Source organism: Manacus candei, unplaced genomic scaffold (assembly GCF_025592945.1).
Source record: "Manacus candei isolate 608988 ecotype Guabito, Panama unplaced genomic scaffold, ASM2559294v1 h1tg000078l, whole genome shotgun sequence".
In the NCBI taxonomy this organism is placed as follows: Eukaryota; Metazoa; Chordata; class Aves; order Passeriformes; family Pipridae; genus Manacus; species Manacus candei.
In genome coordinates, this window is record NW_026138126.1 from 716375 (window position 1) to 731635 (window position 15261).

General features: G+C 44.7%; 1 protein-coding gene across 1 annotated transcript in view; it reads right to left on the minus strand.

Moving 5' to 3' along the window:
• The window catches only part of CPAMD8 (C3 and PZP like alpha-2-macroglobulin domain containing 8), a 52329-nt gene that overhangs the window by 7004 nt on the left and 30064 nt on the right, over positions 1-15261 (minus strand). The window contains exons 30-40 of the mRNA XM_051810454.1: positions 13961-14126; positions 13177-13263; positions 12156-12292; positions 11685-11840; positions 11238-11300; positions 10630-10868; positions 7451-7538; positions 1941-2015; positions 1220-1325; positions 1020-1130; positions 181-393 (exon numbers count right to left, since the gene is read on the minus strand). Coding sequence (XP_051666414.1) covers positions 181-393; positions 1020-1130; positions 1220-1325; positions 1941-2015; positions 7451-7538; positions 10630-10868; positions 11238-11300; positions 11685-11840; positions 12156-12292; positions 13177-13263; positions 13961-14126 — 1441 coding nt within the window. The remainder of the gene's footprint in view (positions 1-180; positions 394-1019; positions 1131-1219; positions 1326-1940; positions 2016-7450; positions 7539-10629; positions 10869-11237; positions 11301-11684; positions 11841-12155; positions 12293-13176; positions 13264-13960; positions 14127-15261) is intronic.

Here is a 15261-nt window from a genome sequence, read left to right on the forward strand (position 1 = left end):
GGAAAGCCAGTTATTTCAAGCTGAAAAGCAGCTGCTCTGCTAACTTAATCCTCTGTAACAAAATAATACAGAGGAGATTTAGATTCTCCTCCTTTTCCTGCCACAGGTATGGAATTATCACTCGCTTAGATAAGGATTTGCAGCAACAGGATCACGAAAGGGGAGTTGAATGAAACCTACAGGCAGAACATTGAGACATGGGCATCTGCTCTATCCTGGTGTTATTCCTGCAGGATGCCACTTCCATCTGGCAGTGGTTGGGGTAGATCTGTCCGTCTGAGCCACACACGGGCTCCCCGTCGTAGCCACAGTCCCGCGAGCACAGGCACTGCTCAAAGTACTCGTCCTCCAAGCAGCCAAAAATGTTGTTGCAAGGCCCAGAGTGAACAAAGCCTGGGAGGCAAACAAAACCAGCCAAAGCAGTAGTTTTGCATAGCACAGGGAAAGGGGAAGATGGAATGGAAATATCTCATTGATGTAAGTTTTCATCTTGAATTCCCTAAGACTTCTACCACAAATTTACAAAAAGCCTTTCTGAAAGAACCATATGTTGCAACAGCTTCCAGACTTGGGATAAAGCAACTATTTTGTGTGCCACAGAGCACAGAGAAGAACAGAGAGTTTTTGGGGAGTTATTCCTTTCACTGATGCATGAAATTGTTTGATTTTCCTACAGTTAATTGTGGAACAATATCGCAAGGTATTTTAGAGAAAGAAAACCAAATTGCATGGTAAAGAGTTTTTACCTTTTTGTTTACTGACACATCTCCTTGTGCAGGTTCTTCCAGAACTAGATATTATAGCTTGCCTCTGAAGCAAATCATAGTCACTTCGGTGCATGAAGAGCACCATTGCTCTGTTTGGGTGCCATAGGTTTAACAGCTGAATCCCACAAACCTTTGTAAAACTTCCACTAACACAGATAGCAAAACAGAACATTTTTCTAAACATAATTTTGAGTTCTACATGCCTCTGGGTTCCATTTTCCAGAAGATCTGTGTGGCTTTGGTCTAACTTACCAACCCACTGGCTGGCTGAGCTTTCCACCTCGTTGCAGGTTGGGCCATCACAGAGCTCCCGAGCCAAGGGACTATTCTCACTCACATTGTAGAAACGAGTGGCTTCAAAAGCTGCAGGTCAGGAAGAAGGAGAAATCACAGCTGAGCCTCCTGCCTGGAGCTCTACTGCTGGCAGGAATCAGAGGAAAACAGGCACATACCTGGCTCATAGTAATCGTACACTTTGATAGGAACAGGAGCTGTTTTCCCAACTATGTGCTCTCTGAAAGCCTGGAACTTGACACAGGTCATGCACTGGCTGGGAATCTGTGTGAAATGACGTAAAAGATTCAAAACCTGCACTTTAAGTGAAGAGAGAGACAAATAAACACAGCATGTGCTCTAATGTAGCATGCTGAGCATGAAGGCCCCTCCAATTCTTAGTACAGAGACAGAGATAATGAATACAAGCCAAACAAGATGAATTAAAACACGACCTTTAAAACACATATTTGCCACACAACAACGGCAAACCTGACACTCCAGCTGGTCACCCATCACCACTCCTGTCAGCAGGCTGCTGGTTGACCAACTAACAATTTCCTGCTGCTGACCAAGCCAAGAGAGCTCTCATCTTCCACTCTCAGGTCTGTGGTGTGATTAAATTGCCTTTAGCAATGCTAGCTGTACCTGAAAGTGAGATTATTTTGAGGCAAAAACTAAGTGATATATGCCTAGAAATGCTCTATGGGCTGAAGGTAATCACCTGTCTCCATTATGCTTTGATTTCCAACTCACACGCATCAAATGAAGCTCAAGCAAATGGCCAGTTAAAGGTGACCCTCACCTGTGAGGGACCATCAACACCAACACACTGTACCTGTGCCTTATCCACTGGTTATTTGCCTTTCAGTCATCTTTTATAAGAAACAAAGTCATTACCTCATCAAAATAAAATAGGACTTTTCTTCCATCCACTTCATATCTTTTTAATCCAATTTGCTTGTTCATCAATAACTGGGGAAAAAAAATAACAGGTTTAGTTTCATCTCATTTTACAGAAATGAGGTAGAAACAAGAGAATAAGAAAGATTTCAGACTGCTTAGAAAACTGATCAGACATTAAACCCCAGGGATTTCTTCTGCAGGCAAAGGATGTTTCCATAAGAGAAGGGAAATGGAAAGAGGACTGAAGTTGCTGTCACACAGCTGAGGAAAAGCCATCTGTGTCCTTCCCTGTGACCTGATGAGGAATTGCTTGCAAAGTGCACAATGCTGAGGGCTCTTCCTGGTCCCTGGTGAATTTATCCCCCTTCCTGAGTAGCTCCCAGATTGTTTTCAGTACCAAGGCTCCAGCAAGACCTCGGAGATCCCAAAACACTCAATAAAGTCTCTCCTTCAGATCACCAGGGAATCGCGCTGGGTATTAAAGGTTCCCTTCTCCCACCAGCTGAAAAATCCAAAACATTCTTCTGCCAGTAAAATTAATCCTCACATTTGAAAAGAGCAGCCATTTGAAAGAGCCCCAGGCACCCCTCCCTTTTGACGAATGGGGTCAGGCCAGGCCTCTGCTCCTCATCTTCTGTCCCTCCAAGGCCCAGGGATTTGGGATTTGCGTTGTACCAGCCAGGCCTCCAGACTCACCTCTTCTGTTTTTTATTTCTTGGGATGATCTGCATATCCAAGGAATATCAGAACATGATCTAAGAGTACTTCCCATATCTACAAAGCTTTATTTAAAATTTTCCAGAATTTATTCCTGTGGTTTCTGCATTTGGAATACTAATATCTCAATATTATGACTGTCCTGCCTGATCAGTCATTACTATTGCAATAAACTGTATTCAGAACATGTCTGCCATGTAGAAAGCATCTAATCCAGAAACTGGGGATGATGAGGGTCTGTGGAAAAGAAATCTTGTGTTTTAATCCCAGCTTGGGGAACTGAGTAAGGGTCAGAGCAGATATTTTCATTCTCAGTCCCATTACTTTAACCTCTGTCAGACAATCCCATTTGTAACATAGGGATAATATTCCCTTGTATTTCTTTTAGTGTTCCTAAGTTATTTTGAGACCTTAGACTAAAAACTCTGTGGAAAGGGGAACAAAGCATTATTATTATTATTATTATTATTATTATTATTATTATTATTATTATTATTTAGAATTACATGAAGCAAAACGCATTTCCACTGAAATCTGCCCAAACCTGCAACCATCGGCTTTAACTGTGCCTTCCCTCAGCAGAGTGCTCCCAGTTGTAAAACCCTGCTCCCAAGCTTCCTGCTATTACTATAACAAGCAAAGGAACATATGTTTAAGTCCCACACAATATGGAAAGGGCCAATTTAATTTGTCCTTATAATTTTAGGGGCCTGGTAGTGGCTGTTATTACTCAGCAGTGGATGGCTGCAGACAGTCCTTTTATGAGGGCTCAGAAGGACTGGCGCCACTGGGAACTGCTCAGCTCAGCTAAAGTCGCATTTTTTCTGGTAAGGTTTGATATATACCAGCCTAGGGTGACCTCCTGACCCTGTCGACACCCAGCATTATTAGGAGGATTTGTGGCTGCACAGCCCGGGGCTGCCCTGGGTGTGCACAGAGCCTTTATTAACTAGTGCTGCCCTGGGGCTGCACGTGGGGCTGCTGCTCCCACACTGCTCCCTTGAGAGGGCAAACACGCACAGGGAAATGTGATTTACAGCCCAGGCCCTCACAGCCAGGACAGGGAATGGTTGGGATGGCAGGGAAACACAGCACAGGGAATGATGGGACTTGCCTCTGCTGAAGGTGGTGTCCAAAATACAGCATGAAACTAATACAGTGGATGAATTTTATTTTGGGCCCACATTTGATAGCCATGAAACAATCACAGAATAACAGGATAGTTTGGGTTGGAAGGGACCATAAAGCTCATCCAGTTCCACTCCCTGCCATGGGCAGGGACACCTTCCACTAGCCCAGGGTGCTCCAAGCTCCATCCAACCTGGTCTTGGACACTTCCAGGGATGGGGCAGCCCCAGCTGCTCTGGGCAACCTGTGCCAGGGCCTCCCCACCCTCACAGGGAAGAATTCCTTCCCAATCTCCCATCTAACCCTGCCCTCTGGCAGTGGGAAGCCATTCCCCTTGTCCTGTCTCTCCATCCCTTGTCCAAAGTCCCTCTCCAGCTCTCCCAGCCTGAAGAGAGCTCTCTCTCTCTTTACACACTGGAAGGGGCTCTAAGATCTCCCTGGAGCTTTCTCTTCTCCAGGTGAACACCCTCAGGTCTCCCAGCTTGGCTCCAGAGCAGATGTGTTTGTGCAGGTGGGGTTATGTCTCATCTTTGCTCCCTACCTATAGATCTGCTCGAGCTTTGTCACCACATTTCATTTTTAGAGATGCAAAAGCGTTTCTGCAATAGGAAAGGTGGAATTTAGCTCTTCAAGGAGAACATTCCCCTTCAAAGGTGCAATATTCTTCTGAATTTAGCAAAATCTCCTACTGCCCCAAAGGAAGCAGTTCTGATCTGGTTATGGGAATAGACTGCCCACTGTAATCAGGGCAACACTTCAGCTCCTTTTGATGAGCTGAACAGGCCATGCTCCTCAGGGCTGGTTCCCAAGAATTCAATCCTCTCTCCAAAATGAGGCACCAACTACATAGTTCTTTGCCCAACGAAGTTCCAAAATTGTGTTTTGAACCAGCTTTCTTGTGTCCCACAAGCCCTGAAGCAGAATGCACTGCACGAAGCCCCTGACATCCTGCTGGCTTTTGCAAGGACTGATCAGCTCTCTGCTGCAGGAACTCAGTCTTACCAGTTAAGAAGGAGAATCAGCTCATTTCCCCTTAAGACAGGAAGAGAAAGGAAAACAAACCACCCGTTATTCCATGCCCAGAGACCTGAACAGTTGGGGCTACACTGGTACTGTTGCCTTTCTACCCACAGAGGCAGAAACATGAGATTCAGGCAAGATGCCACAAGGAAAAGCACAACCAACTGATGTGCTTAGTGCCGGAGAAAGCCTCGTGTGCTGGAGAGATCAGCTTTGGCAAAATAATTCATGTGCAGCAGCAGGCAGCTTGTTTTAACCCTCTGTGTGCTTCCACCCAGGCCAGGCTTGGGACTGGGACAGAACAAAGTGTTCATGGTGCTTCTTCCCTGGCACTGGTTGCCCAGAGCAGCTGTGGCTGCCCCATCCCTGGAAGTGTCCAAGGCCAGGCTGGACGAGGCTTGGAGCACCCTGGGCTAGTGGAAGGTGTCCCTGTCCATGGCAGGGAGTGGAACTGGATGAGCTTTAAGGTCTCTTCCAACCCAAACCATTCTGGGCTTCTACCCCAAACAGAAGTGTCTTGAAACATTGTAGAGCCAGTTCATTGGGGAATCAGAATCCGGCTTCCTAATGTTAATCACATATTTACAATTATCTTCAGTGTTTCTGCAGCTGAGAACATGTGCAGCATTCCCTGGACAGAGGTTAGTGCAAACCAGGAGACACAGCACAGGAGGGGCTGCATGTAGCAGCCTTTCAGTAGTAATTACAAACAAAATAAGCACATTTGGTTTCCAAGTCTTTCTCTGGGACACCTGTGTCTGGCCCAGCCTTGTAAACAACCTCAGAGCAGAGCACAGCTGCCCTGGCAAAGGAAAAAGTGTTTAGGGACCCAAGGGACAGAACCTGCACAATAATACATAAACATGTGAGACCTTCTCAGGTCCTCAGCTTAGAAACCTTTAACTCAGTACCCTGATGACCCCAGAGAAGTAGACACTTGCCCAGTACAGCCTGGAGGATGGGAACTCCTATTTTTGTAATGAGTACAGGGATTTGTTCCTTAACCTAACAATTTTCCTGTTCTTCTGCAATCAAAATCCCTTTATGTTCTTTCTTTCAACTCCTTCCCTCCACTGATAAGACATTCCAGAGGTTTAAGACCATAAAGACATCCTGTTGTTCTCCTCCTGTGCCATTTTGAGCTCTCTGCCTTAAGCCAGGTTGTTACCCATGTTTTTTCTGCCATTATTTACATAAAGAGAACTTATCTGACAGCAGTACAAATGACTCCAGCACCTTCAGTAGGAGCAGAGAAAACAGGAACCAAACCCACTGCAGGTCCCTTCACCTGATTGTCCTCCTTTCTCTTACCACGGAGATACTGGAGACTCCTACCTGTGGCCTTGACTCACCTGATAATCATATTCAGTTTGTTGCACTGTTTGTTGCACGTGAGAGAGAATATCAAGCCCAGAAGGTCATCAGGCAGATAAAAATTGGTGTGTTTTACATGCATACATTTGAAAACAGAATTCTCAACATGCAGCTTGTGAACTGATACAAATAACTTCGATATTTCTCTTTACAGGAATAATTTCATATCTGATTAACACAGAAATATTCCAGCACAGGTCCCTAACACTGAAAGGATCCAATTCCTTCTCAGGGATTAATACACAAGTTTCTGTGGCCTCAGTGACAGCCCAGGAGACCGTATGACAGCAGCTTCTGACATGGATTGTCAGCCACTCCAGAGGCACATATTTGCCTCATTTTCCCCAAGAAAATATAAATATAATAGAAGTAATATATATAATATGTAATCTATAATATAATAATATAAATTAGCCAGATCAAGCGAAATCCTAGAGAATACAAAGCCATGGGCACTTTTTCTTGAATTAGGATGTCAAATAAAACTGCCCATTCTTTACCATGGTTCTACTTTAAAATTACTTCCCCAAATCCCTCCCCCCCCCAGTATAATGAAGAAAAACTTATTAACAGAAGAGATCTTTTGGAAGCAAAACATTTTTTAGCTCTTTACCAGTTCTCAAGGATGCAGAGATTTTACACCTCTTTGGTTAAATAGTCCTTAAAAACTCTTTGCTGCATAAAAACCTCAGCAGTGAATGTAATGTTCCACAAAATGCAAGGAATGCAGTGCTTCCACGAATCTAAAGCAAAGCTCAAGATTACAGTTCATCTGCCCTAAAGGGCTGGCTGGGCACAAGGCACATGCTGTCCACCTCAGCTTGGCTGCAGGAAACATGATTCTTGCAGAGAGGAGAGAAAAAAAAAAAAAAAAAAAGGCAAAAAATTCCAAGACATAGAGCCTCCAAAGAAATGGGATCCAGATGTTGGAGATAACACAGCTCACTAAGCAGCCATAAACAGCTCCTGTTAGAGCACATTTGCACTTCAGCTTTTCCAAGGGATCTCAGTTAATTACTGTGCGCTGGCTCAGGGAGAACCTTCCCTGGCCCTGGTGGTGCATTTGTTCATCCTGCTCAGAACATCTGGTTATTCATTTCAGAGAAATAAGGTTTGACAAGTGAAATCTCGTGCCTTCCCCTCATTTTAATTCCATCTTTTCAGCGGTGCTCTGGCATTAAATGGCTTTTGCCCCCAAAAGGGAATCCCTCCCACTCATATCCCAGCTCAAGGTCATGCTTTGCATTCCCATTCCAGCATCTTACCTGCTCCAGGCTCTCAATATCTGCCCGAAAACCTGAGAACAAGGGCACTTCCAAGACAGCCATGTTTGAGGATCCAGAGTGCAGCCATCTTCCCATGGGAACAAAAACAGGAATAAAAACCAACTCAGCAGCCGAAAAAACAAATGACACAAGGACAACTCAGGATGGAGAACAAACGAAATGAATTTCAGAAGAAAAAGAATTATTAAAAGGATCTACTTTTCTCTGAAGTGCTTATGGAAAGGCACAGACTACTTGGTTTTACAAAATCCTCTTTTCTGCTTTTATTCAACAAAATTATGCCCAACTCATGGGGACAGAGATGTAGGAGATGTCCAGGGAAATGGAAGCAGAAAAGCAGCAAAATGTCACCCGTGGGGCTGCTTGCTTTCTTTTTCAGTCAATCACTGAGAAAATGTACTTGGTAAAAGGAAAACAGCCCTTGAAGCAAAAGAAACTGTTGTTCTTTTTTAAGTAGATATACATGGACTGTGGTGGAAGAGGAATGTTACTTCCCAACACCAGGCAGAGTCATTCAACCCTGGAGTTTCATGAAGGCCATTTCCCTCCAGCATCTAATTGACACTGAGAAAAGTATCTTTGCTAACAAGTCAGCAAACTCACTCTGTAGTTACTGATGTTAAAGAATTCATTGCCCATATTATCTTCTATACTATTAATGAAGCCTCCAAAAACCCACTGAAATTCAGAGTTCTTACTATTGAAGAGTTCATTAAAAAACCCCACACGGGAAGGGGTGGAAAGAAGTCTATTTGGACCATTGCAAAATCTCAATTTTTGCAGCAAGGCAGAAGAGTCGACATCCTAACCCAGCTCCTGCTAATCCCAGAACAACGCTCCTTTTCTCTGCATTCCCAGCCAGCTCTGAGCTCTTCCCCCTTGGCACTTCACCTGTTTGCTGTTCAGCTGCACCACCGTAAGCGTGGACCCAGGAGGGCTCATTAGCTCATGCCCAGCACTGAGAAAACACAGTTCACAGCTTCCAGGACCAAATCTGCCAGCTCTAAACTGGAGGCCCCTCTCTCTGGAGACCCCCCACCTCGGGGGTGGGTGGGTGAACTGGTTGAGGTTGGAACACCCCACCCCAGCTCTTCGCCTGCAGTAGCATGATGTGGCCTGGGGACAGAGCCAGCTGGCTCTGGGTGAGTAACTCCAGGCCTGACAGGCTCCCACAGACATTAACCCTTCTTAATTCTGACCTAACTCCATGACCTAACTCCACGCTACATACTCCCTAATAAACCACAGTGTCCCTTTGCCTGCATTTTCCCCTTTCTCTGTTATATATCACATTCCTGTGTTCTCCTTAACTCCTCAAAAGCACCCAAATGACTTCACTGAGCATGACAACAATTCATTACACTCTGAGAACACCCTCAGCTCATAATATCTCAGTTGTCAGCCTTAGATGACACTCCTCTCTTCATGTGCCTAAATAAGATGATGATGGAGTTGAGAGCATCATTACTGAGAGAAGGGGAGGAAAGGAAGATTTCGTTTGCTTTTGTTTTCTTTCCAAGCAATCCATCTCCTTGCACCGGGCTTCCTCTCAAATTTCTGCCTTTGCTCCAGCAATTCCCAGGGCAGGAGTTTCAGAAATATCAGCAGAGGGGTTGCGTTGATGCAGGGCAGCCTCCTCAGCATCTTCAAGGCACTGATATGACAAGACTTTATAAGCCTGACCCTTCCCTAAAACAAGCTGAAAGTTCGGGCAGGGGGAGAAGAGGTTGGGACAGTGATATTGTGTTATTACAGCCAGTCTGGCCCTGGCAAACTTTTGGATGGTGAGATTGAGTTGCTCGTCACTGGTTGTTCTCAGTGGAGGGAGGAAAAATTCAACTACACCAAAAATTCCTGGCCAAAGATTTCCCAGGCTTGGGGAATTGGGAGGTAAAGTCTGTGCCACAACACAGCGAGAGGGGCAAGAGGCAAGTCTGTGACACGGAAAACAAGATCCCAGCTTTGCATGAAGCAACTGTGTCCAGGACTGCAGTCACTGTGTGGCCTCTGCAGGAAGGAAGGAGATAAACTGATATGGGAGCCAGAGTTTTCCATTTTCATGAATCACATCCAAACCCTTCACTTGATTTCTGCTGTTTCAGGGAAGCAGCACCCCCACTACCTGCCACACTCCAAGTCACACATATGCAGATTAGTTACTAATTTCTTGGGAATGGTTTCTCCTGCTGTAAGCCCTCCTTATTTACTTTGGTTGTGGTTTTCCCTGTCTGGGCCAAATTTCCAACGACCTCCTTAAATATCCAAACATTTTATAGAGAGATCAGCACTCCCTGACACCTGCAGCAGTACTGATATGATTAAGCAAAATATGTAAGTGGATTGAATTCAGGTCAGAAACGATTCTTGCTGCTGTTTGTCTATAGCCAACCTTTTTTTCATATAATAATAACTTGAGTTTCCCAAACTGTAAAATGAGACAGAACTACTAATGTCTTTGCAAAGTGCTTTGAGAACTAGAAATGGAACTTCTGGCTCGTGCCATCTTCAAAAATTATTTTAAATTTCTTTATAGGGAACAAGGAAACAAGGAATGAGCTTTTGAAAACTTATTAACAAATTTCTGCATGCATTTTGCCTTTACCAGGTTCCAAATTCATACCATGGCAATAAGCATCTCCTCTTGGGTTTTTGGTATCCAAAACTGAAGAGTAAGGAACTCAAATAACAAAGTCATATCAATAATATTTATAAAACTATTGACACAATTAAGATATTAGTTAACCAGTTGAATTTACCTCGCTCTTTGAGGCTGCTAAAGGAAGCCTGTTACCGAAGACCTAGAAAATAATCCAGAACTTTTTCTTTTCCTGTTGATACAAGCATTCAAACATTCCATTTGTCATCTTCAGGTTTTGGAGAGGGAATAATGAAACTTAGTGATAAAAACCCAAGGTGTTGCCACTTTTGTAAATTTCTTCTTACTTCTCTATGTTTGACATACACTTGGCACTAAAATGCTCAAAGCCAGCAGGGAACGTTCAAGAATGATCATGGGATGACTCTGTCCTACAGCCCACAACGGTAGCTGAAAGTTCTCTTACCCTGTTTGAGACACAGACAGCGCAGCAAGGAAGAATTTGGTGATGCTGATCAGGAAACTAAATGTTCTGGTGAGGAACAGGGTTGGCGTTTCCTACCTAGTGCATGTCTCCAGTATGACTTTGTACTCCCGATGGTCCTGGTCTGATGCTGGGTCATCATCATCCCCCAGAGCCCTCTCCCTGTGCAAGGCTTCAGAGCGATTCTCATCTGGAGAGCCAGAGTTCAGGGGGTTGGGAGCCTGGAGATGCTGCTCTGACTTTGGCTCCTTGAGGTTAACCAGGAGCTGGAAAGCTGGTTTGGCAACAGGATCAGGTACATTGTAAGTGACGTCAATCTGCAGCAGAAAGGGGGAAAAGCAAAACAGATCAGTTTATTAGACCCCAGTGTTTCATAGCATCTACAAATACTCCCTGAAGACCAGAATAAACACCAGATTTCTTCAGAGAGAGGGAATGGGAGGAAGAGAGGCAGCAGAGGCTTTACCACATAGTTCTATAGAGGTAAAGCTGAACCAGACCAGATCCACGCTAGCACCACCACATTTACTTCTATAAATTAAAGCAACACCACACTACATCATTACTTTGAGAGAAATTCCAAGTGTAACTCCTTTCTCATAGCAAAATGGGGTTACAAGTAGCAAGCAGGTTGAGTTTAGAGATCATCTGCTCACATCCTTTCTCCAGCCCCATGGCAGCCTTACCTGCATCAGACAGCAGCCTTCACCTTTGGCACTCACAAACAGCCCTGTGGGAATACTGGGGATCTAGGGAGAATCCACAGTTAAGACATAGATAAGACATGGCACTCAGAATGGAAATTAATGTCAATTCAGCTTTATCCTGTACAAATATCTTTATGGTTATAAAGGAGACTGCAGAAGGGAAGTGACTTTCAGCCACCTGCATTTACAATGACAGAAAAAAGCAGTCACACAAAATAAGCCTCAGGGGTGAAAATAGGGTGAAAAATGCCTTTAATTTTGAGCGCTGCCTCCTTCATACTAGAACCCAACCATAAACCCCCAGAAAGTCCCCAGATCTCAGTGTTTAACTTGTGCTTTTACCATTCCAGATCCAAGTCCTCAGTTGGAACTCAGCTCACATGGATTGCTTTAAAAATTTGGCCACACAAACACAAAACCACCTACCACTGCAGTCTGGAGGACTTTTTTATTCATCTTGTTGAGCTCAAATGTCTCCTGGTAGTCTAGATTAGTAGAAGCCAAGGAAATGGTCAGGTTGACTCCTCCAACATAAGAAAGGATGGCATATTCAGCCAGAGCCTGCAGGGCCACACAGGTGTCCTGGGGATCAGAAGCAGGAGAGATTAGAATAGTGAAGAACACAGGAGTAAACTTCCAAACAACTGTGCTCTACAGTCACCAGCTTCTGGTAGCAGAATCTTCCTTAATTCAGATGTCAGGGGTTTGCTCACTTTTCCTGTCATAGGCATCTGTGAGGACAAGGACGAGTCTGGGTTCCTTTCAAATTATCAATCTGGGAAAGTTTTTCCTCTTACCAGAATACAAACAATTTCCGTCTGGACTCTAGATGAAAACTCCGCATTCCTGAATCAAATGATAATGAATCAAAGCTATCTTTTTCCAGAGGCAGCCCACCTGAGTAGATGAGAATCCTCCCAGGGCATTCCTTTGCTGTGAAAGCCATTTTACCACAGGGAGCGCAGAGGCCACATCCCCCAGGAGTGTGTAGGTCAGAAGGGCATAGGATGTCATTTCCACCTCTGCAGAAACAACTGAAAGGGAGGGGGATTAAAAAAAATATAAAATATCAAAATACCATCCAGAAGTGAAAATCTAGGCAGATCTACAGATAGTTCTATGAATATTCATTAAATGAAAAATGAAAACCATAATTTTAAGAGTCTGTAGAAGCAAACACAGGAAAATATGTCTGCACCCAAGATACATCACCTTCCAAAGATATCTTTGCTTCCAACACAAGTTCTTGCCTTCACATAACAGATTACCTTCTTTCTACTTGATTGTATCCCATAAGGAATTTATCTCCCACTCCAGTTCTACTTTGCTGTCGTCCCTACTGTATTCCTGTCCCGAGATTTTCATTCCATATCCAGCTACATCCTTCCTGAACACTGGTGCACCTACATCATATCCACTGTCAGTGGCTTTAAGTGATTTGAAAATTACAGCATGATTCAACAGTTGCTGTGGCTTTGACAGCTGAAGTCTGGAAAAACAGCTGAAGCGTCAGTGGACTGGTGAACAATCCTTAGGCCCATTTGAAAACACAAAGATAAATAGCTCTAAAATTAAATGTATTTGACTTCCCTCAGGTTTCCATTTCAAATGATTCCTTCCTGATGGAATCCCACATGACTCTCACTCTTCTGTCTTTATAAAACTGGAGTGAAACCTGGCAAGATAGCTGGGGCTGAAAAGCCCATCCTTCTCTGGGCCACATCCTGCTCTGTCTCATTTGTTCTTTCAGCATAACATTACCCGCTTTTTGTGAGCTCTCCTTTCCTCTGGCCCCTGCCCTGACTGACTGACAATTTCAGAATACCCTCTATTATAAAAACAATTCAATAAAATTCATGCAGCCATTGGGCTGGTGATGCAGCCCTTTCTTTTGTCTCTGTCTTTGCACTACAAGTACCTGATTGAGAGAGTCCATCATTAAATCCCATGAAAGTATCTTCATCAGCAACAGTAGTTCCTGTGAGGCTCCAGTGTGTAAAGCCATCTGGAAAGAGAGGACGGTGGGATATGTGTGTTATCAGACCAGGAGTTCAGCTGAGCCTCTGTGTGTGGGAACAGTTAAATTCCCCTTTAGAATTGACTCCGTCCCTGCCCTGAACTGCACTGTCCCTCCTGTCAGATGAGCAGTCCCTGGGCAAGAGGCTCCCTTTGAATTGCAAAAATGACTCAACATGACAAATTAGATAATTCTTGGATTTTGGATTAAAATACACCAATACACCATCAGGGAATGTGAGGTGTTACAGGGCAAACAGTCATGGACAGGAAAGGCACTGCAGAGCCTCTGCTACACTTGTCTTCCCTCAGCATCAGTGGGACTGAGGTCTCAGCCCTCCCCAGTTACAAAGTGAAACTGTGCTGTGAGGAAACATCTCACAGGCTCCATCCTCTCCAGTAACTCAAACACAGCATTCACGGAATATGCTGAGTTGGAAGGGACTCACATGGATCATCCAGTCCAACTCCTGGCCCTGCACAGGTCCATCCCCAAGAGTCACAGCCTGTGCCTGAGAGTATCATCCAAACACTCCTTGAGCTCTGTCAGCCTTGGTGCTGTGCCCGCTGCCCTGGGGAGCCTCTTCAGTGCCCAACCACCCTCTGGAGGAAGAACCTTATTCACTCTGTATTTGCTTGTTCCTGCAGGAGGACTGAGAGCTTGGGGTGGCCCAGGAGCTCAGTACCTTGGGTGATGGCCATGCTGTTCATCCTGCGCAGCATCACTGCTGCAGAGGGGCTGTGCAGCAGGGTCAGGGCATAGGCAGTCAGGGCAGTGGTGTAGGGGTCTTTTGCTGAGTACAGGTTGGACTCTAAGAAGTGCTTTGCTTTGTCAACAGCTGTTCTTTCTTCCTGTATTTTGGGGAAAAGAGCCCAGACATGTTACCAGCCTCTACATCTCAGAAGTTAGAATCACTTTATCACTCACTATATCATGTCCATTTAAAAAAAAAAAACAACAAACCAAAAACAAAGCCAAAAAACACTAAAAATCCATCAACGAACTAGGAAAGATGCATTTTGCTCTCTGCAGAAGCTGAAGAAATTCCATGCCCCTGCAAGGCAGATGAACAGAGCAGAAGCAAGTTCTCCACTGTAGGTTTGATTGTGTTCCTGACACTCCGGAGCGTCTGGCAGACGCCAGAGGACAATAAAGGCCAAGGTTCCCAGGGGTCCCTGCAGCCAACAAACATGTTTTATTAACTCCCTCAATGACCTCACCGTGTAGGAACGTGGCTCTAATAATTTATAGAAACAATTTAATTGGACTTGATGTAATTTGGTTTCCTTTGATTTCCCTGTAGCACTAACCTTCCCCTTCCTCATTTCCTAGCAAAGATCATTAGTAACACTTGCAAATCTCCTCCATGGAAAACCATTAGATCCACAGAAAATGCACTTCCAGTAAGTAAAAATGCTGGGGCTGTCTTGCCACACTGCAACCCAGGGAGAGCATCACATCACTGCTCAGAGGGGGGCACTGGAGGGCAGGAGGAAGTTCCTCTGGGAGAATTGGAGGATTTTCTGAATTTTTAATAAGGTTGAAAGCCTTCCACTCCAACAAGAACAAGGGGTTAGGGGGCATCTGCTTGCAACAGCAGGATGATTTCTCTTCAGGCTCCACATCAGAAGTGCTGAAGTTATCAGAGTTCCTGAAGGGATAGTTCTGTTTGCACTGGCTATTTCAACATCTCCCCAGACTCCCAGGGTTGTGCCTCAATGGACAATCCTTTTGTCTGAGTGCAAATCACCAAGAGATGCTCCAGGATCCTCCTCCTTTCATCTTCCAGGCAGTTCTACCTGTCCACACCCTTCACCCACCCCACCCCTTTCCCTTGGCTGCTGAAGAGCAAGGGAAGAGCTGGATCCATGGCCTGCTCAAGGAGACATGTTCCCAGTCCTAAATAGTGGGAATGTTTAACTATGATCTCATCTGAGCATCTCCATCCTAGTGAAACTGCATGCAGGCAAAAATACAGAGGACAGG